Consider the following 27,117-nt stretch of genomic DNA (forward strand, 5'->3'; position numbering starts at 1 on the left):
GCAACCTGAACACCTCGGGATGCTGGGGGTCATATTTGAACAGCTCCTGCAGCATCGCGTTGAGCTCCAGGACTGTGAAGTTGTAATTGAGGCCTGGCCGCAGCCTCATGATGTCTGCCGCGTTCTTGAACTCCCAAGTGGGCCTCCCCCGTTCCTGCAGGGGGGCGATGCGGCGGCGAAGGAAGTCTGCGCCAACAGCGCCAACAGTAAGCCCGGCAAGCCTCAGGCGCAGGATCCTGGTGACGGCAATCTTCAGCCTGGCGTCCTCCGGAGCCATGTCACTCCAATCGCTGCCGCGTGCTACTGGGGTTCGGCGTCGGACGGTGAATGGCTGCGGGCTCTCCTCGTCGATCCAGCACCAATCAGCTCTCCACTCCTCCCACTTGCCGCAGAATTCTCCCTCCAGATAGGTCTCCTTCTTGCCGGGCCTTGAGATCCAGGCGATCCCGCCGGATAGAGGCTCTCCTCTCTCTACTCGGGGTATGAAAAAGTGGCGGAAGAGGGCTACGTTGGGAAGGACTCTGACAAAGTTTTCGCAGAGGTGTGCGAAAACTGCCATTGTCAGGACGGCATTGGGGGTGAAGTCAAGGAGATGGAATCCATAGGTGTTCATGATGTCGCAGAAGAAATCAGAGAAGGGCGGGAAGAGCCCGCAATAGAAGAACAATGCGAAGAAGGGGTACCCATTCGGAGCCATCTTCCAAGCGGCGGCGGGGAGAACCTTTGTGCGCGGATGCGCGCGCGTCTCCGCCGACCAGAACAGATAGTAGTTCTCCCTCAGCTCCTTCGCGCCGAGCTTGGGAGGGAAAACGGACCGCTCCTTCCGCAGCGCCGCGAGCCACTGCGCCTCGGTCGTCTTCACGGTCTTCCCCTTGTCGGCTTTTGGAGCCATGGCGGAAGTAGTGGAGGAGGTCAACGGCGTTGGTGGTGCTAGTGGCGATGGGGGGCGGAGCGCTGCTCTCTCTCTCTCTCAGCTTTGGGGAGGCAAGGGAGTGGCGGAGATTCCTGAGATTGGGAACGGCAACGGGCGAGTGGGCCAACTGCCCCTGTTTCCCCTGCTTATAAAGGGGGAGGGGGCGGACGTTCCGCATTTCCGAATAAAGAAACCCCCACGACCTCTCCCACGACGCCGCATTCAACGCGTGCCGTTCGGGGAGGGCGCGGTGGATACGGAGTGAGATACGGCGTAACCTAGGCCGCGCATGCCCGTGCCCTGTTTTGGGCCTGGCCCAACAGCGCTCGGCACCATGTATGGCCCAGGCCCGGGGGCTCCTGTCGGTGTACTAGAGTAGGGGTACCCTAGTATCCCGAACTTGTGCACGGGCAGTCGCAGCATCCCGCGGCAAGGCTTGCCGGGTGACCGCCAAGATCCTCCGTGGTTCCTTTGGAGCCATTCAAGAACAAAGTGTCCAAGTCAAGAAGACAAGACCCCAGCAAGAGGAGCTTGCCGGGAAGACCACTCAAGGCATTTCAAGGAACTTGCCGCGGCGCACCACGCGTTCCGGCAAGACCCGGTGAGCGACAAGCTCCCAGACGCGACAAGACGACGACCGCGGCAAGGCGCTTGCCGCGGTAAGCCACCTCTCCGCGCCCGCGCTCCAGCACATCCACCAACGTGTCGCTCTGGGGCCCTTCCAGGCGTACGTGGCGGAAGGCTGTGCAGCTAGGGACGTGCGGTGGCAAGCGGCGCTGACAAGATCGCCATCATGGCGAACGGTGGCGTCCCTGGCGGTCCCTTTTCGCACTGTTTAGGCGACACAGACGGGCATTTAAGACCCTTGTCCCCTGCCGTCAGGGTTAGGTATGATACACTGTAGCAGGTAGCTGTGCCTACCACAGCACCTTTCCATTTTTGCCCTTTACCTCCGTTGCCACCTGTCGGTAGCCCCTTGAGCATATAAAAGGAGGCTCGTGTGCAACGTAGAGGGGGGTTAGCCAGTTCGAACACTCACGCTCGGTCTTGCTAGCCGCTGGTGTGTACTGTAGCACTCCGCGCTCCCGAGCTAGAAATCAATACAAAACCACAAAGCAGGAGTAGGGTTTTACGCATCCGTGCGGCCCAAACCTGGGTAAATCGCTCGCGTGCTTCGCCTCGATTTGCTCTTTGCATGATCTCCGCCCCCGCCGAACTGAAAGGGACCCGGCCCGCCGGTCCCATAGGTGCCCGTGGATCAGTACCCCGGCACAGCAGCAGTCGGGTTATCAGAGCAATCCCAAACAGCTGAACAGCGGGCAATATCATGTCTTCACTACTAGTTTGTGCAAACGTGATCAGAAGCTTCAGAAAAGGGTAGTAAACTCTGTTGAACCGGCAGTACCTCAGTATTTATGCTGGTCTGAGCAACCTATTTTGTGGAGTAGAGATGATCACCCACCCCGGGTTGATAATCCAGGTCACTTGGCCCTGGTGGTGGCCCCTCAAGTTGGGGGATACAAGTTTACCAAAGTACTCATGGATGGGGGAAGTAGTATCAATATTTTGTATTATGATACATTCCTCCATATGGGGTTGACAGATAAGGATCTTAAACCGTCAAATACGGTCTTTCATGGTGTGGTGCCTGGTAAGTCTGCATATCCTGTTGGCAAGATAGCTTTGGAGGTATCTTTTGGAGATGACTATGATTCAAGGTCAGAAACATTGACATTTGAGGTGGTAAAGATCAAAATTCCATACCACGCCTTGTTTGGGCGGCCGGCTTATGCTAAGTTTATGGCAAGGCCATGTTATATTTATCTACATCTTAAAATGCCAGGTCATAAAGGGACTATCACAGTACATGGGAGTAGAAAGATTGCTTTGGAGTGTGAAGAAGGTGATGTGGTTTATGCTGAGTCGGTTTGTGCCACGGAGGAGTTGAAATTCTATAAGGAGCAAGTTGATCCGGCAGACATGACCTCTTTGAAGAAGCCGACTACAGAGCATGATCCGGCGTTGAAGTTCAAATCGGCTACAGACACTAAGATGGTTGACTTTGTTCCTGGCGATTCATCCAAACAGTTCAGCATCAGCGCTAACTTGGATCCCAAATAGGAAAGCGCGCTCATCGAGTTCATCCATGAGAATCAGGACATCTTTGCATGGAAACCTTCTGACATGCCAGGTGTACCGAGGGAACTCGCTGAGCACACACTCAACATTGATCCTAAGTTTAAACCGGTCCGACAGTTCCTCCGCCGTTTCAGTGAAGAGAGACGTAAGGCTATAGGTGAAGAGGTAGCCCGTCTGTTGGCCGCAGGGTTTATTGTCGAAGTTTTTCATCCAGAGTGGTTAGCCAATCCGGTGCAGGTTCTTAAGAAAAATGGTACTTGACGCATGTGTGTGGACTACACAGATTTAAACAAGGCTTGCCCTGTAGACCCCTTTTCTCTCCCTCGCATTGATCAGATAATTGATGCTACAGCAGGTTGTGACCATTTGTGTTTTCTGGATGCTTACTCTGGTTATCATCAGATCAAAATGGCGGTTAAGGACCAGGAGAAGACAGCTTTCATAACTCCCTTTGGAGCCTTCTGCTATGTTTCCATGCCTTTTGGACTCAAGAGTGCCCAAGCAACTTACCAGCGATGTGTTCAGATCTGCCTTCATAAACAAATTGGGCGCAGTGTTCATGCATATGTGGATGATATTGTGGTCAAGTCCAGAAAGGAGGAGACATTGATACATGATCTATGAGAAACCTTTGACAATCTCCGGGTTTACAAGATGACGCTCAATCCGGAGAAGTGTGTCTTCGGTGTCCCGGCAGGCAAGCTCTTAGGCTTTCTGGTATCAAACAGAGGCATTGAAGCTAATCCGGAAAAGATTGCAGTAATCACATCCTTGGCTAAACCAGCATGTATTAACGATGTTCAACATCTAGCCGGCCGGATTACCGCCTTGAGCCGGTTTATCAATCGCCTTGGAGAGAAGGCTATCCCCTTATATCAGATGCTCAAGAAAACAGATAACTTTGTCTGGAGTGAGGCAGCTGATAAGGCGTTCGAGGATTTGAAGAGGCAGCTAGCTGAACCGCCCGTGCTTGCAGCACCGACCGATAAAGAGCCATTATTATTATATGTGGCTGCTAATGCCTGGGCTGTTAGCGTAGCCATTGTGGTAGAGCGCAAGGAGCTTGGCAAGGAATATCCGGTTTAACGGCCGGTTTATTATATCAGTGAGGTGCTCATTGAGTCTAAGCAGAGGTACCCGCATTGGCAGAAGCTGGTATATGGGGTGTTCATGGCGAGTCGGAAGCTTAAACATTATTTTCAGGGTCATCCTATCACAGTGGTCAGTTCAGCTCCTCTGGGCGACATCATTCAAAACAGGGAAGCAACTTGCCGGATTGCCAAGTGGGCTATTGAGCTTGGACCTCACGGGCTCAAATATATACCCCGCACAACGATCAAATCCCAGGCACTCGTGGATTTCATCAATGATTGGACGGAGTTACAGGCACCTGAACAGAAACCAGATAATACATATTGGACTATTCATTTTGATGGATCCAGGCAGTTGGAGGGCTCGGGGGCTGGAGTCATACTAACTTCCCCACGAGGTGACAAGTTTTGTTATGTCCTCCGTTTAATGTTCCCTTGTACTAACAATGCAGCTGAATATGAGGCTTTGCTCCACGGTCTTCGGATGGCTAAGGAGATGAATTTGAGCCCGGTTAAGTGCTTCGGCGATTCAGATCTAGTACCTCAGAAGGTGTCTGGCACTTGGGATTCTAAGGACCCACTCATGGCTGCATATCGGCAAGAGGTGGATGCAGTGGCTGGTCACTTTAAAGGTTATCAGGTGGACCATATAGACCGGCGGAAGAATGAAGCGGCGGACGCTTTAAGTCGTCTTGGTTCTCAGCGTAAACCGGTCCCGCCTAATGTCTTTCTTGATGTATTGCATAATCCGTCAGTCAAAGTGCCAACCGAAGAAGATTTGGTTGTTCCTGATCCGGAGGCTCAGTTGGTGGCAGCTCTGCATGCCATATCGGATTGGACGATCCCATATCTGGCTTACATGAACCGGGGCGAGTTACCAGACGATGAAACGTTGGCTCGACAAATAATCCGATGTTCCAAGTCCATGACCATACTCAACGGGGAGTTACATCGTTACAGTGTTTCAGGAGCAATTCAGCGTTGTGTTTCTCCTCAAGAAGGTTGTGAGATTCTACGAGAAATCCATGAAGGGGATTGCGGTCACCACGCCGGTTCAAAGTCGTTGGTTGCCAAAGCTTTTTGCCACGGTTTTTACTGGTTGACGGCGCATGCTAATGCGGAGGATTTAGTCAAGAGATGTGATGGATGTCAAAAATTTGCCCGTCGTGCGCACGTCCCGGCTCAAGAGTTGCGGATGATTCCAATTACATGGCCGCTTGCAACTTGGGGGCTTGATATGGTTGGACCCTTCAAGCGCTCTAAGGACAAAAGACCCACCTGTTAGTAGCAGTTGATAAATTCACTAAATGGGTGGAGGCAGAGCCAGTCAGCAAGTGTGATGCAGCCACGGTGGTTCAATTCATCAAGAAGGTGATATTCCGGTTTGGCTTTCCACATAGCATTATAACAGATAATGGTACTAATCTGTCAAAAGGGGAGATGGAAGAATTCTGTCAACGTGAGCACATCCGGCTTAATCTAGCATCGGTGGCTCACCCCCAATCTAATGGTCAAACAGAAAGGGCAAATCAAGAAATTCTACGGGGTATCAAACCAAGGCTTATGGTTCCCTTAAAGCGGACGCCGGGTTGTTGGGTTGAGGAGCTACCTTCTGTGTTATGGAGCATCAACACCACACCCAATAGGTCTACGGGTTACACACCTTTCTTCATGGTTTATGGAGCGGAGGCAGTTCTTCCTAGCGACATCCGTCACGATTCACCTCGTGTGGCAGCTTATGTTGAAGCTGATAATGAGAAGGCACATCAGGATTCTCTGGACCTGTTGGATGAAGAGCGTGATCTTGCAGCAGCACATTCGGCGATTTATCAACAAGATCTTCGACGTTATCACGGCCGCCGGGTTAAAACCAGAACCTTTCAAGAAGGTGATTTGGTGCTCCGGCTCATCCAGGATCAGACTGATATGCACAAGTTATCCCCCCCTTGGGAAGGACCCTTTGTGGTCAGCAAAAATCTGCACAACGGATCTTACTACCTCATTGATGTTCGAGAGCATGAAGACTCACGTCAATCGGAGGAGGAGACAAAGCGGCCATGGAACATAGCTCTCCTTCGGCCTTACTATACTTGAAGCCATAGGCTCTTCATCTGTACATATTTACGACAGTGTATATATCATATAATAAACCAGAGCCTCCGTTATAAGCGGGGTATCTGTTCTTTCTTATATCACGTGTGTGCTTTTACAAGTTAACTGACAAAGAAGAGTCTTTGTTAAACCGACTTTAGCAGCTGCATAGATATAAAGAGAATCACTAGGGGGCTTGGTCATATTTGAACTACAGCTACACCTCTTGATCGGTTTTTAAACCATGAAGGGATATCACTAGGGGGCTTGGTTATCCTCACACCATAGCTACACCTCTTGATAGGCATTTAAGCCACACGGAGAAAAATTGGTGGAGCCAAAGAGAGTGTTGTACACAGTACAGACTCAAACATGGGCACACACTGAGCATTGCTCACAAAGTTACTTGGGGGATCTTTTTGCAAAGCAACAAAGAGTTTGAAAGGACCCTCGTAATTGGCTATCAAGTCACGGCTTGGAAGCCTGGTGTATTCACCTAAAAACCCGGGTTAACCTGCCTTCATCAACTAAGCCACTCCTGTCCAGGTAATCCTGGTATGACCCATCGAACGTTTGACAAGTCAATCTTTTTACAGACCCTGAACTTGTCATAGTTAAAACGATGATTGGTTAATTGGAGGCCCATCTTAAAAGGCTTTATTAAATGGTTTAACTCAGAGGCCTGGCAGCCCATGAAAAGCCTCGATTTGGAGCCTGGCAGCTCGTAAAAAGCCTTGCATATTTTTCCTGTTTGAATTTTGCTTGTTGAAAATCATAAGTATTTTTTGATAAACCGGTGTCCTTGACCTAGCTTGCTTTTCAACTACCAGTTGTTGCCACATGATCAATTATAAACCGGTGTTCATTGACCCGATCTGGTTTGACTAAATCACCAGTGTTATAAAGAAAATCCGGTAGTTATTCCGGTCCGGTTTAATATATAGACCGGCATTATGAAGATGGAGTTATCAACGTTCCGGATTGGTATTAACACCTTTGCTGTATACACGTTTGGTCAACCAGTGAGGTATGTTCTGTACATTACTTTTTGTACAAACACTTGATTATTCATCTAGGTACTATATACTTCTTGAACATCATGACACGTCTAGCGGTCAACCAGTAGATACTTTTAAGTTGTTATACCCAGGAACGCCATTCATCATGGGATTATGCATAAAAATATTCCAAAGGGCGGCACAGATTGTCACAAATTGTTACGAAACATGCTCGATGGCATGGCAGATAAACGGAGTTTCAGCTATCCTATTACATGAAGCTTCAAAGCGGCTCAAACAGTATCATTGTTTTTCACAGTAGCCATATAAACCGGCGACCGGATCAGGATTCTTCATTGCGACGGTTTGACGGTTGAGGGTCAATTGGTGTAGGCACTTCTTCATCCCTCCCCAGACGCTGGAAATCAGCCGTTGACCAATCGATTCCAGTTAACGCTTGGAACACTGCTTCCTCATGGATAAGATTGGAAGGGTTAATATCAGGGGCATAAGTGTGCTTACGAATCAGAGGCACAAGTTCTTCGACTTCATGGATGTCGGCCGGCTATCTTTTCCCTTCTGCATCATAAAACGGTTGAAAATGGGGCAAATCGGTATCTTCAGCCAACTTGCTGGCCGCTGGCCGCATCTGTTTGGTCAACCGCCGAAGATCATCGTTGTCGAAGTTTGAACCGTCTTCTTTAATGCCTGGGTATCCTTTGATGATATCCTCCGCTTCAAGGTCTGGAATCCAGGCTTTGGCTCGAATAAGGGCGGTTAACGCTCCTACTCTGGCAGCTGCTCTCTTCAACTCAGCAATACGGGTTGGTAACATGCCCATCTTCTCAAGGGTTTCCTTAATCAAAGTTGGAGCCGGTTTGTTATAAGCTGCCGTGCTAATAACCCGTTGAGACCCAGAGTATAGCTGTTCCACTAAGGTATATGCCGCTTTGAGCTTCAGCCGCATATCTGTACCAAGATGGGCGATCCGAGTGCCTGCCAAAGATTTTATCAACATTTTTGTCAGTTATAAGATTCATCAACTGGCGCAACATACATAAGCAGACACTTACCAAAGATAGCAGAGGTCATAGCATTGATTTGGCGTTTCAAACCGGCTAGTTCTTCAACCACTAGCTTCAGGGCTGCCTCGGCGTCTACAGCTCTTTTGGTTAAACCGCATTTCTCGGTTTCCCATTCAGCACGTTCTTGGTTGAAGGATTCTTTCAGTTTTTCCATTCCGACCAGGGCCTGGGTCAGCTCTTCTTTGGCTTTTGCAGCCTCGGCTTGTTGTGACTTCACATTTTCTTGCAAGTCAGAATTTCGGGCATCTTTGTTTCTCAGTTTAGCCTGCAACGTTGAAGGTATGTTAAACAAACAGCATATATCTGTGCTAAAGTACAAAGCGTATAACAAAGTTATGCACTTCATACTTGGGGGCTAATGCCTATTTGTTCTCAAGTACTACATTTTATACAAGTCTCCAGAAAAAATGCAAGCATTATCCTTGACACTTGGGGGCTAATGTGTGTCTGTTCTAAAAACGGATGTGTGAATTAAAAACCGGATTAACTTGCCAAGTTAAACCGGCCTTTGGGGGCTATGCTGCAGAAAGTTGTCTAATTTTTTCAAGATGAGTCTTATCTATTATTAGCGATCTGCCATTGCAACGATCAAAGATGAGATGCTTAAAGTATTACAAAGACCCGGTTTGTGATTAGCAATCATAAAACGGCCCTTGGGGGCTACTTGGGATAGTGTTTCAGCTATAAATCAATATACAAAGGGAGAGGAATTTACCTCATATCGCTCTTTCATCAAGTTCACCAAACCGGCTTCATAATCCCGGTTTGAGTGCAGACGGTTCAAGAAGCCAGAATGAAGCTCATCAGCGTTAAGATGAGCACAGTTTGATAAGTCGCTGCTCCATTTACCTTTATCCCGGGCAATTTGCTCTTCTTTGGCACTATGCTGAGCTAAAATGACGGGATGGCCAGGAGAGCTGTGGCCTATTCCAGTAATAATAACATCATCACCTTGGCCTTCAGGATTTTTGGTGGATGATGCTGGAATTTTAGTGTCTTTCACCGGACTAGCCCGGATTGGCTCTGCCAGTTCAGTATCGGGTGCGGCAGGCTCAGCATCTGTTGGTTCATCGGTATGTTGGCCTTCAAGGGGTGGATCATCAAAAGTAGCTTCTGGATGGGGGTATTTCGGTTCACCAGTCTGTTCCGGTTCACCTCTTGGTTCTTCTTCTTCGGCGACAGGGTCTTCTGGTGGATTGGTGACCCGAGCTTTCTTGCTGGGTCTGGCTTTGGCCCTGCAAACAGAATACAAAAGGATTAACATCCTATTCAAAGGATTTATGGCGCATTGAAAGGAAAGGTTTTTACAACTCACCCGGCCACAGTTTTCAAAGGGGGGAGTTGAGTTGCTGTCGATTCACCAGAAGAGGGAGGAGGTGTCACCTGATAATTTGAATCGGACGGATTAAGAGGCTGTCTGAAATAATCTGCCTTGGGGTAAGAATGGTCAGAAGTAGGAGAGACCTCAGACCGGCACTTCCGAACCGGAGTGTCAGGTAAACCGGCTGAAGTGACCTGTTGGCCACTGTGCCGGGTTGTCCGGCGAGCTTCATGCTGTTGAGTCTTCAAAATAAATGTTGGATCCAAGTGAGCAAGAGGATGAGAAAATCTTACTTTCCGGACTGCTTGGCGAGTTTTTTGTGTTGGCATAGAGTCTGAACCGGAGGAAAGGGTAATTACCTCTACGTCATCAGCTTGACTAGCTTCTGCATCCTCCTGAGGAAGATCATTGTTAATGAGATGCATAAAAAGAGAGCCAAGTGAGTCAAGTTCTACCTCAACTTTTGGATCATCAGTATCATCATCAAGCTCCATATTAATCCGGTCAGCCGTTTTCTGCTTTGACGTCCGTTTTACGGCTTTGGTCTTTGGGCAGGATGGCTTGACCGCTTTGTCTCCAGTCGGCTTTGCCGCTTTCTCTACAGTTTTCCGTTTCCAGAAGGGGTCATCACCCTACATATAAATAAGAAGGGTTACAGGTTGCATAAGTTCAAGATATTAGAGATAAAGAGGGAGTATAATGCTTACAGCAGGCGGTTTGTTCTTGACATAGAAGGGACTCAGACTGGTTTGACTACAGATCGGTTCCGACTCATTCAGAATCTTCTTTACACCTTCAGTGACTTCTTCCTCATATAATTGGATATTGCAATGGCGTTGAGGGTCGTCAACCTCACCGGTATATTCGCACATTAAACCGGGACGCCGGCTTAGTGGTAAGATACTCCAGGATATCCAACAGCGCACAAAGTCCATGCATGTTAAACCGTTTGCCATAAAGGCCCGGAGTTTGGCGAGTTGAGGAGCATATTTCGCCCTTTCCGAAGAGCTCAGACATTGTGGCATTGGGTGAGTATTTGATAGTCTGTGATCACGAAAGTCGGGGAGGGGATTTTCACCCTCAGGTGAAGTGTCTCTGCAATAAAACCATGTTTGGTACCATTCCTTTGGGTGGCTATGATGTTTTGCATGAGGAAATTCAACTTCTTTCCGCTTTTGAATCGAGACGCCACCAAGTTCTGTGTTCGGACCATTTACAAACTCTGTATGCCGGTTTAAGTGAAAGAAATCACGAAACAATTCTGCAGTTGGTTCTTCTTGTAAATATACTTCACAAAAGACCTGGAAGTTGCATAAGTTGGAAACCGAGTTGGGACCAATATCTTGTGGATGAAGTTGGAAGCTGGCAAGCACATCTCGATAAAATTTTGACCCTGGCGGTTTGAAGCCACGGCCTATATGGTCAAAAAAACCACCACCTCGCCCTGCCTTGGGGTTGGAGGATTTTCTGTTCTGGGAACTCGCCATTTGATTTCAGTTTTCTTAGGCAGGGAGCCGATGCTAACCATCTCATTCAATTGAGCCTCGGTAACCCGGGAACGAGCCCAGTTGCAGGTAGTGAATTGTTTGGCCATTGCAAAGCAAATAAACTGAAAATGAAAGGCCGGTTTATAAATTACGCATGATCATATGCAAGAGACAAGGGAGTAAGAAACATACTGATATGTGAAATAGTATGAACCAGAGACTAATGCAATAAGGGAAAAAAGTAATACTAGCACAGAATTACTCAGACATTGTTAAACCGGAGCATAATTATGAAGGAAAAATGCTCCTCCGGTTTATCAGAGGGCTAATGGCATAGACTGCTTATACAAGGTTAAACCGCCTATGTTGGTGTAAGGAGAAACAGATCTCACAGTGATATATAAATTTTTTGGATCTAAGGTAAGATGGAAAAGCAAAAATAATTGGATCTAGAAGAGGTGCAGAACCGAAGCAATTTATGAAGGACTAGATCAGTTCTTTGCGCATAAGGGTTTGTGATGATAATGGAAGGTTAGCTACGGCAAGGGATACATCAAGCACGAAGTGACCATCTACAGACTAAAGGCAGAACAAGGAAGAACATCACTGACGCGCTGATGAACTGCAGAAGAACTGCGAAGAATGTCGAAACCCTAGAACAGATCTGTGGCGAAAAAAGCAGGGAACTTACCGGAGCTGGTGAGGAAGCGGAAAGGTGTCGCAGTATTCTGGTGCGTTCAGGGTGATGCAGCGGCCAGGGTCGGTGCAGAGGCGACGGTCGACGGTGGCGGCGGAGCTCCAGAGGCTGAGCGGCGCAAGGAAGATGACGCGAAGAGGCACGAGGGGGAAAAGGTGAAAATGACCCCTTGGTCCTATTTATAAGGCGAAGCGATAAAACGGCAAGTGCGGGAATCGAGGAGCCCAAAAATGGATAAGTTAATAAAGGTGTCGCCTCGATGACTGAATATATATTAAATGAAGGTAATCTCCGAAATCAACGGATGGATGACGTGAGGGCGGTTTATCATAATTTTGAAGTATGACATCACGGCGGTTTACAAGATCAAAAGTGAAGATAGGAGAGAAGATTTTTTCTAAGTGTGAAAGATTGACATGAACAAGTTCAAACCAATCTGGGGCCTAATGTTGGGGATATTACTACTGGAGGTAAACCGGCCTTATGTAGCCGGGTTGACTCTTTGAAGATTAGAAGCCCATGAAGATGTGAGGATAATGGCGCTTTAAGGAAGGCCCAAGGCCCAAAGGCGGGTTACAGCCTGTAAATGTAAACCGACCTAGTCATATAACTTGTATGGTAAGATAGGGAGAGTAGAGACCGAACCGGACACATTTATGATCCGGCTTTGGGACTCTGTAGCCCGGCGGGCGTCAACCTATGTATATAAAGGGACGATCCGGCCGCGGTTTAGGGACAGACAACAACAACTCAAGAGCCAGACAAAGCGGATTCGCTCCCTGGCCTTCGAAACCCTAGCAATACCAATAACAACTATATGTAGGCTTTTACCTTCCTCAAAGGGGCCGAACTAGTACAAAACTCCCCGTGTCCCCTTGTCCGGTTTAACCCCTTAAGCTAACCCGTAGCGATGGCTCCACGTCTAAGTCCTTTCACAAGGACATCTGTCGTGACAAACCCACGACAGTGGCTGCACGCAACAGTGAGCAAACAAAAACGCAGTTATGAAAATGTTTAGATGGGGTGGTCATAGTACCATGGTATGGACTGTGCTTGTATGGTTTTTTTCTGAATGTGGATACTTACATGTGTATAGCTCTGTGCTGCCTCCGGTGTTTGCTGTTCACCCTGGTGTATGGGCGCGGGTGGTGTCACCCTTGGCACATGCAGCAATGCATCTCTTGGAGGGAGCAATGTTGACGAAGGTCTCCGTCTCTCATTGTACGGCCGTCTCCCCTCAGATTCGTTGTGAGGTTGCTCCTGTCCATATGGCTCATATCTTGTACTTTGGAACCTGCTAGAGCGGCCAAAATTTCTGTCTCTTTGGCCTGGTCTTCCCATCGTAACCACTTTTGCAGCACGGATGATTGATGTTGATGGAGCGACTGGTGGAAGCCTTGTTGCAACCCATCCATGGCTTCCTGTCCTTGGCTTTCTGCATGTGTTAGGGAAGGAAAACATTTGTTGTTGGGGATATTGCAGGCCTTGTTGCAACCCATGAGTGACATAGCTTGTATTCCCAGATATTGGTGTTTGCTGCATAGAAGAACTTGTCTGTGCTTTTGATGATTCCGGTGTATCTTGAAATCTGCCTGTATTGTTGAAGTATCCAGGTGGTATTTCTGGTGTTACCCAACCAGGTGGTGCCCCATATCTGCTTGGCTCATCAAACGCTCGCTGCGTGCGCCGCCTTGCTCGCTTCTGCAATGACATTCAACAGTTTTGGGATTAATCTTTTCTGTATTTTTCTCGTATACATGCTATGGGTAACATGTCATGCACTGAAGGCATTGTAGAAGTTGAACTTGCATCGATGGTTGTTATTTAAACTGTTGTTCTCTATTTTGTATCTGGTTCCGTTTTCGGTCGAACAGTATAACCGTACATGTTACACACTGATGTACCGATGTACTGTTTTTTAGCACTGCTTGTAAACTGAACATTGAACTTCAGAGATGTATGGATATGCATATATATATAACTGATGCATGTCTTCTCTTTTGTTCATCTATAATTTATGCAACTACACTAGAAGTACTCCTAGTTTATGTATCATTGAACTTACTGTGTAGACATTACCTAAAGTTGAACTTGCATCGATGGTTGTTGAACTTCCTCTTCTTCCTCTCGTGGTCGGCGTACTGGCATGTTCTTGGGTGGCGGTGCCATTGATGCAGCGTCTTGCGGGGATCACTGCCCCGGAGAAGGAGCCTCGGCGATGGAGGGAGGCAAGAGGCGGCGGATCACGGCCCCGTCGGGCGGGGATGGCGGTGCGCGGCGGCAGAGGAAGGCTGGGATGGCACGCGGCAGCCACCGGAGGCGGGGACGGACCGGCGAGCTCATCGAAGGGGGGGCTCTGCCGCAACTACAATAGCAAATCCTCCATCGCAAGCTACTCATTTGTGCACAACAAAAAATGCGAAAAGAAAGCCAGTCAGCTGCTCGACAGAGCCAATGTTGTCGTTGCGCCAGATCAAAATGGCGTAGTAGGGCCTCCTTGATGTCAAGAGGTTGAGTTTCTGGCCAAAAAAAATAGCAATAGTGTGCTGTTGCAGCCATCCGAATCAACGGTGGCTCCGCTCCGCTCGGTCGCGGTGGGCATATGGCCAACACCGTAGTGTCCATGGCACGACCAACGGAGGAGCTGCGACTGGGCCATTAGGGGTGACGGAGGGCCAGCGACACCAAAATCGGTCTGAATCGGGTCCGGTGCCGGATCTCAAGAATACGTCGACCCGCATGCTGCAAATACACCGACGCTGCCATTTTTTTAGCTGCTTATTTATTTGTTTTTGATCCAAAAGCCCTAAAAATGGTTATACTCTATTATAGGGTTGTGTTGAAGGTGCTCTCAAGTCCCGTACTCCGCCTATCTTCGCAGTTTGTTCCAGTTTGGCTGTCATTGTGTGGCCAAATTTCGTGTTTTGGCCATTTTCGCATAGAAATTCAGGATCTGACCCCTGTTGGAAAGAATTTCGGGATCTGACCCTTTTTCCTACTGCCAGAACCTGCGGCGGTAGGATACTTATCCATGTCAGCAGCGTTAACGGTCTCCGTCCCACCCTACCGTCGCTGGTCCTTGCGGTAGGATGTCTAACCCTACCGCCAGAACCACTGGCGGTAGGGATTAGGGCAGTTATAAGCCATGGGCCGCCCCACCCCTCCCCCTTCTCCCCCCAACCAGCCGCCCCAAGAACAGAGGAGTTCTTCCTCTCACCCCCTCTCTCATCTCCTCCACCCCCCCCCCTCTGATCTTCGTCGTTTGTTCACCGTTTTTGCGGATCGAGATGGCCCCGAAGAAAGCAAAGTAAGCGCCTTCGATCCCTTCAATTAGTTTTAGTCAAATAGCTTCCGATTCGTCGTATTTTTTGATTCAAATCACTCCCCTGCACTAGATTTAATTATTTTGAACCCTAGGAATGATTTAGGTTGATTCTAGATGTTATATTGTGTTAGATATGAACTCTAGTCACTAGTTGGTATGGTTATGTGAAGATGAACCCTAGTTCATATTATTTTTGGAGGATTTTTTGGTATGATGCATGTTGGAGGAATTTATTGTGATATGATGATGCATGTTGATATGCTATGATGCGAGTAGTGGATATAGTTGGAGAACAAATGTTGAACCCTCAAGATGAACCTAGTTCATAATTTTTTGTGTTAAAAAAATTTATGATATGATGAATATTGGAGATATGATACATGTTGGATGTGGTTGGAGAAATATGATATGGTATGATGCATTTGACGACATGATGAACCCTAGGTTTAGATTTTTTTTCAAGGTGATTAACCTTTGTGTGATGAATCTATATGTTTAGGTCCGAAAGCTTGGAGCAAGCACTACCGACTCCATCACCGCCTGCTCCTCCCACTCCTCTCCAGCACATTCCGTCAGAGATGCCGCTCCCGTACATGTACGAGACCTTCCCCGAGCTTCTACAGATGGTGGGATCTGTCTCAGACGAGCTCCTAGAGGCCACGAGGGCAATGCGGTGGAACGAGAGGGCAGAGCGGATCATTGACGATGGCATGGCTTGGTCGCAGAGCGTGAAGGAGTGGAAGGAAGTGAAGGCAAAGATGGAGGCAGATCCAAGTATCTGTTGTGTCCGTCAGGAAGCGTGCATTGAAGTTGCGCAGAATTACGCCAGCTATCTCCTGAGCAATTTGGGCCGGAGAATCTACTTCGAGAGCACTGCGGAGGAGAGAGCCAGGATGCCGCCCCCAAGTGCATCTGCGTTCGATATCATCAACTGGGGAAGGGCGGAGGCGAAAACTCCAGCGGGCAGGGCAAGGTGGGAGTGCTTGAACGGTCGGATGCCGACCAGCGTTCCGCCTCCACCTGAACCGGTGGATCCGCTGCCGTTTCTGTCTCCACGGCCCGGACTAACATACGAGGAGCTCTGAAGATGATGATGTCTGCCCGCTCTTCGAACTTATCAGCAAATCGTCCTATTAGTTTGTCTTGTGTCTTTCAATTATGTTCTCGATGAATAATGAAACTATGTGCCTCTTGTAATGCCATTTGTTCATTATCTATTCAGTTTGAACATTAAGTTAACTTCATGCCATTTGTTCTTGTCAATATGAGTATACTTTCATGGTAAAAGAAATGAGTATATACTTTCGTGGTAAAAGATATTGATTTTGAAAAGAAGCAATCAATTAAACTTGAAACTCATAAAACACATGACCCTCCCGCCATGGACCCTGGCGGTAAGGTCACACAACCTACCGCCAGGGCACTTCGATATTTCGTTATAGAAACTTTCCAAGGCAAAAACCAGCAACCACCTACCGTCAGGGGTTCTGGCGGTAGGGTTAGACAGGCTACCGCTAGGGTCTCTGGCGGTAGGATACTTATCCACGTCAGCTCGAGCAAACGGTTGCCGTTCCCCTCTGTCGCACCCTGCCGCCAGGTGCCTTGGCGGTAAGATGTCTAAACCTACCGCCAGAACCCCTGACGGTAGCGAAAGGGTCATATCCCGAAATTCTTTCCAACAGGGGTAAGATCCTGAATTTCTATGCGAAAAGGGTCAAAACACGAAATTTGGCCTCATTGTGTGGCCGCTGCTGTCGGCCAGACCTTCAGGTTTCTTGTCGCTCAACGAGATCAGCGGCATAGGCTCATAGGTTTGGACATGAAGCCAAACTGCCAGCACATGTAACATGGGAAACTCGTGACTTGGCAGCGATTTGTTGTATGCCTTTGTAGACCCCGAATCCTGCTTCTTCCGTATATCAAAAGAAAAACACCAAACGGCGAACAACATTGGAAGTTTGGAACCCCTAGCTTGAATTACATATGGACTATGGAGACAGCACAAAAGATACTTCGGCTCTCGGTTTCTTACAGCTTGATGCAAGGGAGTTATCTTCTACTCCCTCCGTAAACTAATATAAGAGCGTTTAGATCACTACTTTAGTGATCTAAACACTCTTATATTAGTTTACAGAGGGAGGACAAATTTAACTTTTGTATTGTACAAAAATATAAAAAACGATGAGTAGCTGTTGTTCCAAAGATACAGGCCACTATAAACAGAGAACAATCTCGGGATACTTTACAGAGCACAACCAAAAAATGTCCACTTTGTACGTGGGGGGTGGAGGACAGGACAAATGCACACAAGGCCAACACAAGAGACTTGCCAACCAAAAAAAATGGATCCGCTGTATTGTACTTTCCTCGAACAATCCGAGCCTTTGTATCGACAGATGAGCCCGCAAGAGACAGATCCTCGTAATACCACAAATGAATATCAGAATTTGGGGGGCGACCGCGCTCCTGATGCTTTAAAAGGTCCAGTCGAGCCGAAAGGATCAGCTTCATCAAAAGAATCGAACCGGCCGAAATTTCTCGAGCTGTTGGATGAGTCAAATCCCGCTGCGCTCTCGCCTTTGGAGCTGCTTACAGAGTCAAACCTGGAAAAGCGGCTTTCCTGTGGGACGGCGCTGTCTTGGGATCTGAAGGAATCGAACCTTCCAAAGTTATAGGAGGAGCTATCGTCACGACTTTCACCGAACTTCGGTGAGAACCCAGACGTGTATGCAGGGGAACTTGGAACAGAATCGTCAAAGAATGTGCTCTTCTTTCCATAGGCACTAGCGCCACTTGGAGAGCCCACTCTAACAGGGTCTACATTGAAGTCATCTGACCCAAAGAAAGAGTTGCTTCCATGATGTCCAGGCTCCTGTATCAAGATAATTCATCAGAAATGATGGGTGGACACCACAAAAGTCCAGAAATAGGAAGACAAAGCTTACATTCATTGCATTAGATCCCCAAACTGATTCAGTATCTTGGTCATCAAAGTTCCATGTAGTTTCATCACCATAATTATCTCCAAAAACGGACTCAGAGCCACCGTGGTCACTGTTACCAAATAATGATTAATGACACTCACATCAAACTCAAAATGTATAACTTCATAGTTGAAGACCATATTTGTGCTTTAAATCAAATATTACTTGTAATATTTTTTGGAGGATATTAAATATATGCACTGTATAGATTAGAAAGTAGGAAACAAGGATGATTGTCATACTTTAAGTAATAAAAATGAGAGGGAATCTCTCCAGTGTCAAGTAAATAAATCTACTATGTATAAACAAAAAGTTATGAATAAACATCCAAAACATTCAGGCGATAAGAACCGATAAATCTTGGTCAGCTAGTGTTGCTGGAGATTACAGTGGGGTTTGCTCAAAGGAAGGCTCATACTTCTAAAGGCAGGAATAGCACCAAAGAAACAAACAGGTCATCATTTTTGAGTTCATCAAGCAAATAAAGAAACGGAATATAGCTCATCATGTTGTTCATTCATGTAGGACTATGCCTGATATATCTCAGTTCATTAAACTTTGAGAAAAAGGACTCTACATGAAAAAAAATGCGAAAACAAGCACCTGTAGGTTCCTTTTTTGGTGGGAGACGAGTCATGCACCCCAAAACGAGAAGACTTAAATGGACTCCCAGAGGCACTTCTTCCAGCACTGCCCGGGCTCCTTACAGATTCGTCACCAAAATCATATGCTAATTCGCTCTCAGGCGCTTGATCACCAGCTCTGTAATGTCTCACATCCTTGATATGACCATTAGAAGATGCAACAGGGGACATCCCATCCGTAGAGACACCGTCATCCCAAAGAGATGATGCGTTTGCATTTTCAGCAGAAGCTGGGTTTTCGACAATTGTACCATTGTCCTTTACAAGACCAAACCCTGTTATGACGAATGGCATAGTTAGAAATATAACAAGATCAGCCAAAAATGGACGAAGTAGGCTGCTGATGTGGAAGACACCAAATCTGATCAAATAACTGATTGTGGGATCAAGGTCAAATATATGCGCAATAGCAATTGTGCAGTTAGAAAGGTTTCCCAGTAAGCAAGCTGACACTTCCATAATATCTGGTTACATGAGGTAGCGGACGGAAAATAATGACAAGACAGAAAAATACACTAGTGCTCAATTTTATCTACATAATTTACATTGAAAATTATTTGACAACAGCGAAATAGATTAGGATTATAAATACAATCATGCTTTAGTTTCTTTTCAGAACAAAACATAAATGGTGTAAGCACGAAGTCCAGGATTGGGAAATGGTCTGCATGAGATGAAAAGTACCATTTTCTGCCCTATAAACAGAGAATTACCAACTTCGAAAGGAAATCAGCACTTTTATTTTAGATAAAGGCCCATGGCCACACTTTTAATAAAGTTACAGTTCAAAACAAGCACAATATAGTGATGTAAGGCAAGATGGATCGAAAAGTATCTGACCTTCATCCTCAAATTTATCCCAGTCTTCATCCCACTCAACTGCTCCCTCTTGCTGCCCAGGTTCCCAACCTGGCAAACAAGGATATAAGCGATCAATAGATTTATGGATTGTAATATGAAGTGAAAATAAGGGCATAATTTGATCTATAGAAAGTAAACATGAAGATGAAAGTCTCAACAAATATTGGAAGTTGGGAAAGTTGGGTACCAAATGGAAGCTCGACTGTTGCAGAAGGCTTGAATTGCAGTCCAAAGTGCTTGCACCGTTCGTTAAAAGCTTTCTCCATCTCCTCTAATTGATGTTGGATTCGATCAGCTCGAACCTAGGTATACGGTTTGGTGTTGTTTAGAGAGACAAAATAGAACTGGTTGAAGGTATGAGATACTGCCCGCAAAAAGTAAGGTATGAGATAGAACATACCTGAAGCAAACCATCAACACTTCCACCTTGTACCATTTTAATTAATGCATCATTCAGCTCAACTTTCCTCTCCTGAAAAAGATTATTAAGAAAAGAAAGTCGGAATGAAGATATGACCATCAAAAATTGTAATCACAATAAGAATTGCCAGATGACATTTTTCTAAGGTGTAGTGTTACAAAACCTGAACATCACGGAAAGCAGCTTCCTCAACTGCCAGTTTGGAAGCTAACTCTGCCACTTGCTTGTATTTTTCTTCATATTTCTTAGACAACAATTCCACCTGAATTGAGTTAAAGACCATCCATCATTTTGCAAAGAACCCACAAAAAAAGACACCTAACAACCAATTTCCATGTCTGCACCACTAGCATGAGAAAAATAGGGCTAAAGGAAGAACTACAATGCTGGCATACATCAGATATGATAAGCATTACACGGTAATCTGTACCTCACGTTTATCAGAAGATGCCCTTTCCGTGATCTCATTCAGTCTATTGTCACACCGACTTTTATACAGAACCTTTGACAAAAGAAGAAGAATAAACAGATTTCAATACAACATGTAATTATATCAACTTTTGTTGACCTAAATAAGACCAGTAAATGTAATGATAGATCACAAGCTGCATACGAGTCAGAATTTATTTACTGAGTCCTAATAATTGTAATACTATGAAAACAACTAACAAGATAGAAACATGCTTACAAGATCTTGCATTTTCGTGCGGTAGTACTCTAGTTTCTCTCTGGAGTCTAGGACCTGCTTCTCCACCTCAACCTTCATAATGCAAAAGAGACCCAAAAAAAGGACAAATGTTTCAGAGTTCACTAACTAGGATTAATAGAAAGTTGTTGCAACTACATAGCATGAGAACAACCCCTTCCTGCTGTCTATAGGAAATTGCTTGTTTAAGTACATAAGAGAGTATAATAGAGTAACAGAAAAAAAGGCTATGCTGAAATAAAGTTTCCAAAAATAGTTCTGGACAAAAGCATGAGAAGTAATCCCTCCCTCCTTAAGTGACGTTTTAGAGAAGGTTGCTTACAAAGAACTAATTGAAGATTTTGTATCAAGGATTGCCAGAAGGATGACATGTTTCTGCTAAAGTATATAGTAGTTCAGACTTCAGAGTTCCAAACTTTGCATCTTGGTAAGATGTAATCCTTCGAACAATTGTACTGCCAGTATGATATATACAAGAGACGATTTTTTTTACTGCCGGTATGATATATAAAAGACTTGTCTATATGGCTTTTCCCTAGGCCTAATTTTAGATTTTGCGCCGGTCCTTCAATTTCTCAAATACAACTGGTCAATGTTAAATCATGTCTGCGACATGATTTGAATACACCATTCAGCTGTACTTGCTTAACTGAATAACAAGAGCAGCTTAAATTATTCTCGATGTAATCAACTGGTGCTGAACACCACAAATCCAGTCTGGGCATAGTGGATCAGCAGTTCAGCACACTGATCCAGATTTGAGGAACAGGTCCAATACCTTCTTAGGAGCCTCCTGTGCAGCTGAGTTTACCCCACTTCTGTCATCTGTAATTCCTTGAGCTGCAGCATGATTATCCATACCAGGCATGTGAGGTCTTGGTTGCCCTGGTCTTGTAGCTCCATCAGTCTGTGAATGCATTTGAGGCAAGGGTGGCCGTACACCACCAGTAGGCAACCCAGGTGCGCCAGGGCCCCTATGTGGTAATCCTAGCCCAACATCAAATACCTTGTAAGCGGCAGGCCAAGTAAGCTAGACAAAGTATGCGTGGTTCAACTTGGACTACAGTTATATCATGTAATAACTAAGATCTGGCAGCCAATACAAATATTACCTTGATTAGGCTGCCATGATGGGGCATTGTAAGCTGTAGAAGGCAAGCCTGTTGCTCGTAACAGTGTCTCATCAAATTTAAGAGAGTCAGGGAGCGATGGAGGCAGAGGAGTTCCAGCTCGGTTCCTCTCCATTAAATAAAGAGCAATGCAAAACTCTCTCAGAGAAAGCATGCCGTCATTATCTTGGTCAGACAAGTCCCACACTTGCTTCAGTACATCTACAAAGTATAATGAAACAACAATTGCATTAGCCAATGGCAATGGTATTCATATGGTGATATGTTCGCACATCATATGAAAACCATCATAGAAACAGAAATAAAATACAATGATATCATTATGGAGAAACAATGACAGAAATAGCCAAATAGGTTTCAAACAAGGAGCTCAACCAATAAGCATTGTAAAGGTACCCCGTTACCGCAATACATTAGGGTATCTTATAGACAGAAATACACATATGCATGATTAGGAAAGTAAAGTTGGTGATGAGATCCCACCTCTTGGAAGTTTCCAACTGAGAAACAGAGTGCGAGCTTCTGCACCAGTTATTTTGCCATCTCTGTCCCTATCAACATCCCGAAAGACTTTCGTGTACTTCTGGATATCAGATTGATTAACTTTTGGCCATTGAGAAGTGGAATTAGAAACCCCGGCAGAAACACCTGGAGATGGAACACTTGGCTTTGTGATGGGCTGCGTCTGCTGAGGTTGGCTGGTGCCGTAACTCACTGTTGGAGTACCTTGGAGAGAACCAGGCTGTGTTAGATTAGCAAAGTTCTGGGAGCCAGTCGGCTTGGACATAAAGCTTGATGTGGTCGGAAGTGCAGGTGTGGATGTACTTGGCTTTGGCTGAGTAAGAGCAGAGAAGATGTCAGTGCTTGCTCCTGAGCCACTGGCAGGGCCATTTCCAGATAGCACCAAAGCTCTTGAATCTGGAGGCAATACAGCACTGTTGCTCTGTGGAGGCAACGATGAAGAGGACATAGCATGTGTCTGCTGTCCAGGAACCATGCCCATTGAGCTCGACATTCCAAGACCAAATCCACCTGATGTTGTCTGTGAAGGAACAGCTGCTCCTGGAGAGGGTTGAGAGAAACCTCCAAGTGAACCAACATTACCCCCTTGCCAGCCAACTGAGCCTCCCATGCTGCCTCCATCCAGTGGACTTTGATTCATTCCAGTTGCTTGAAGTGATGTTGCAGGAGCTCCCACCTGAGGTGGTGGCCTCATGAAACCAGTGCTTGAAGTGAGGAGCTGCTGAGCATAACCCATGTTGGGAGATTGTGACTGAGTGCCCCTCGGCCCCGTGAACTGATTTGGCGGCATGGCTCCACCCTGACTTGCAGCCGGCATCATCGAGTTGACGCCTTGGGGTCTCGGAACAGCTCCAGCGTTCGCCTGCGGTGCACCGGCAAATTGAGTTGAAGTCGGCATCATACCACTTCCCTGGGGCCTCGGAGCAGCAGCAGAAGTCGGCATCATACCGCTTCCCTGGGGCCTCAGAGCACCAGCAGAAGTCGGCATCATGCCACTTCCCTGGGGCCTCGGAGCAGCGGCTGCCGGATTCATCTGCGCAGCTCCAGCCTGCCCCGGAGCGGGCGCCGGCGCAGCAGCATTACCTTGGGGCCTAGGAGCACCGGCGGCAGCCTGCGGAGGGGCCGGCCCGCCGGCAATCTTCGGAGGCGGGATTCTGGCGGCGGCCGGGCCATACAGCGCGGACTGCACTATGTCGGGCGTGAGCTGGCGCCCGCTCTGCGCCACGGTGACGAGCCGCAGGGCGTTGAAGAACTCGGGCCGGCCGAGGAAGCCGGTCTTGCTCTGATCGGCGTGCATCCACACCTGCGCGCACAAGGTCCGAACATCACCAACCAACCAACCCTTAGCTTCCATCGGATTAATTCGCCAGAGAGGGGCTCTGATCTAGAGCTGCTCTACGGAGATCACACCTAGAATTTGGGAATGGCCGGCGGGGGCGCGGATTGGGCGGGGGGGTTTAGGGGCGCTCACCTGGGCGAGGACCTGCTGCGGAAGGCTGGCGCCCTGGAAGAAGGCGACGGCCTCCTGGCCGCTGATGCGGCCGTCCTGGTTCAGGTCGGCGCGGCGGAAGTAGGCCTCGAAGGCCTCCATCCCCGCCATGGCCGGGATCCGGGGCGGGGATCTCGCCGGCCGCGCGGATCTGCTGCCGCGGGCTGTGGGGAGATCTCGGGGGAGCGTGTCGCGGGCGGGCGGGCGGGCGGGCGGCTCTCTCGTGTGTCTGCGAGCGAGGGCAGTGGTTGGGGGTCGGTCCTCCGGGCGGGCGCCCCGTCCAGATGGTGTGTGAGCTGCCTGCTGCAAAACTTTTTGCTAAGTGCCCCCCTCCCAGTTTACATCCCTTCTAACCAAGTTTATTTTTTCAAACAAACTAGAAGGTTTTTTTTTGGATAAAGGCCATTTTTATTATCTCAAAAGGTAGCATCAAGCGGATGCAAAACATTATTAGTAATATTCAGCCTCTGCATAACGAGAATGCACGCAGTCAAACACCAAAAGTTTGACAAAAAGAAAGGGAAACAACCGACACATCAACAACAGTAGAACTATAGACTGACACTATATCTATGTCCAGAGGGGTGGTGGACCGACCCGGAGATTATGTTGTCATCCAAGTTGGGTAAAAATCTTCGTAGCCACCTGCTCCAACTAAACTAGAACGTTCTAATCAAGTTTATCACGGCTAAATCGTTGATTACTATAATGGTTGATCGCGCTTTGTTGTATCGTTGGTGTTGTTGGGATTCCATAACTTTTGTTTATTATTTGGTTTGGCCCATTTGAAAGATTGAGTGTTTTTTTATATACAGTGTTTTGATGCGTTTTCTTGGTAGTGTGATTCTGTGTATCCGCTAATCAACTCATACTTATCTGGGGAAGTTTCGTGCTCGTGCTCGTATGTATTATTTTGTTGATGCACATTGGCGCATTTTTCTAGGTGGTGAAATGATGTGCAAAGCCGGTTTGTTTTTAGGCTAGTTGTTGTTGTTGCTTGATGTCTACTACACAACCTTCTTCTTGTAGACTTTATTGGGCCTCCAAGTGCAGAGGTTCGTAGGACAGTAGCAAATTTCCCTCGAGTAGATGACCTAAGATTTATCAATCCGTGGGAGGCGTAGGTTGAAGATGGTCTCTCTCAAACAACCCTGCAACCAAATAACAAAGAGTCTCTTGTGCCCCCAACACACCCTATACAATGGTAAATTGTATATGTACACTAGTTCGGCGAAGAGATGGTAATACAAGTGCAATATGGATGATAGATATGAGTATTTGTAATCTGAAAATATAAAAACAGAAATGTAACTAATGATAAAAGTGAGCGTAAATGGTATTGCAATGCTAGGAAACAAGGCCTAGTTACATCTACATTTGCATGATCTGTTGGAGTTGCACTTTTACATCACCAATTTACATCTTCTGTTGGAGTTTCCTCTTTCTTGGAGATGTAAAAAGCACTTTTTGGATATGTAAATTTTACATTCCCTTTTTTACATCTCCAAATTTGCATCTTCTATTGGAGATGCTCTAAGATCATGCTGCCACCCATATCGGGTAAAAATATCCCTCGCCGTGGTCTCCAGTCATGTACACACATCCGTAAATAGGCCTCGATTCTCGTTATGAAGAGGACCGTAAACGAAGCGTCTCGGTACATCTGTAGATAACCTGCATAAGAGAAATAATATTATCGTTAAAAGCCTTATCATTTCTACATAGCCAAAGTGACCAAATCACGACCTGCGCTCCCACCCTGAGAAGAATTCTGAACTTGTGATCAGTCTCATGTAACCAGTTGCCAAATATATTAGCAATACTACAAGAATGATACAAGCCAGAAGCAATTTGAACGATTGGTCATATAGAACGAGCTAATTTACATAGGAAAAACAAAAGTCTTGTTGTCGCGTCATGCAGACAAAAGACACATTGCGTACTTCCATGCCAATTCTTCTTAATAAGGTTATCATTAGTAAGAATGCTCCGCAAGATTCCAAAAACTTGGCGATAGTGTCACCTTTGTGACGCACCATATTGTATAGAGCTGGATATTGTTCCCGGATTGTAGCATTACCTGGCCATTTATTGAAAGTGCAATCATGCCCTTAATCGTATTTTGATGTTGACGACAGTATACACATAGGGGACTAACAGTGTTTGTCATGTATATCTTGGGTTTAGTCCCCTCAGGATCGTGTGTGTGTGTGTGTGTGGATCATGACTACGAACATACATATATTGCTCAAGAACGAAGAAACAAGACTACTAGCTTAGGCATTTTATGTTTGTTCTTGAGTATAGGGATCCCGCACTATGAAGAGGGGAACATGGGGTCTCGCGAAGGACTTGCTCAATTTTCTTCTCCCCATTCATAGTCTGTTCTCTCTCTCTCTCTCAGATGTATGATGCTTGTCGAACGTCCGGCCATCCAATGCACACCAGACTACCTACACAGAGCCAAAACATCGGATTTCCGACCTCCATCGGAAATCTAGTCTGTCCCAAACAGATCCAAAACGTCAGTCATCTAGTCCCTGTCGGACATCCGGTGCCTCAGACGACTGACGTTCACCAGAAATCCGGTACTCACTATCCCAAGCCAAAATGTCAGACGACCTATCTTTTTCGGTTGTTCGGTACCATTCAAACAGAAAGTATATGTCGGTCGTCCGGTGTCTGCCAAGGCCTTAGACGGCCGGTAAGCCTCGGACATCCGACGGCTACTGCACTCAAATGGCTCCAGCGGCCACTTATTGAGGGATACTATAAATACCTCCCTCCTATTCCGTGAGAGCTTTGACCATTCACTTTTTGCATCCCCAAGAACACATTTCTCTCACACACTCATACACCAAATATTAGATCCCAAAGGGATTTGTGAGCATTAGTGAGAAATTGTCCACTCAAGTGATAGATCCACTCCTTCCCCCTCTTTGCACCAAAGGAATTTGTGATTTGAGCAAGTCTTAAGCTTTTCCCCATCGTTCTTGTTACTCTTGGAGGTTGGAGACTCCTAGGCGGTAGGAGTACTCCAGCGAGGAATCGTTCATTGTGATTACCCCCGGAAAGTTTATGAGGGTTTGGAGACCACCCCAAGGTCTACCTCTAGTGGTTGGGAATCTCCTTCGTGGTGATATCTCAAAGAGAGAATAGGATGAGCCTTCGTGGAGTTGGTGTGCCTTTGTGGTAACACCCACCTCTCGAAAC

At 46.7% G+C, this 27,117-nt stretch overlaps 2 protein-coding genes across 2 annotated transcripts; one reads left to right on the forward strand and one right to left on the reverse strand.

Annotated features, from left to right (window-relative positions):
* Positions 1-15,725: 15,725 nt before the first annotated feature.
* Positions 15,726-16,232, forward strand: LOC147973670 (uncharacterized). The gene has a single exon (XM_087525069.1). It carries the CDS (start codon positions 15,726-15,728, stop codon positions 16,230-16,232), a length of 507 nt encoding a protein of 168 aa, XP_087381195.1.
* A 1,056-nt stretch (positions 16,233-17,288) lies between these two features.
* Positions 17,289-24,123, reverse strand: LOC125511331 (Calcium-binding EF hand family protein). Its single transcript, XM_048676677.2, has 13 exons — positions 23,887-24,123; positions 22,377-23,718; positions 21,876-22,094; positions 21,542-21,750; positions 20,746-20,817; positions 20,488-20,559; positions 20,221-20,319; positions 20,037-20,108; positions 19,824-19,938; positions 19,616-19,684; positions 18,735-19,050; positions 18,093-18,201; positions 17,289-18,019 (listed from the first exon to the last, which is right to left on the reverse strand). Exons 1-13 carry the CDS (start codon positions 24,013-24,015, stop codon positions 17,588-17,590), a joined length of 3,255 nt encoding a protein of 1,084 aa, XP_048532634.1. The 5' UTR covers positions 24,016-24,123; the 3' UTR covers positions 17,289-17,587.
* Positions 24,124-27,117: the final 2,994 nt, after the last annotated feature.

Source organism: Triticum urartu, chromosome 5A (assembly GCF_056163025.1).
Source record: "Triticum urartu cultivar PI428250 chromosome 5A, HENAU_Tu73, whole genome shotgun sequence".
NCBI classification, from domain to species: Eukaryota; Viridiplantae; Streptophyta; class Magnoliopsida; order Poales; family Poaceae; genus Triticum; species Triticum urartu.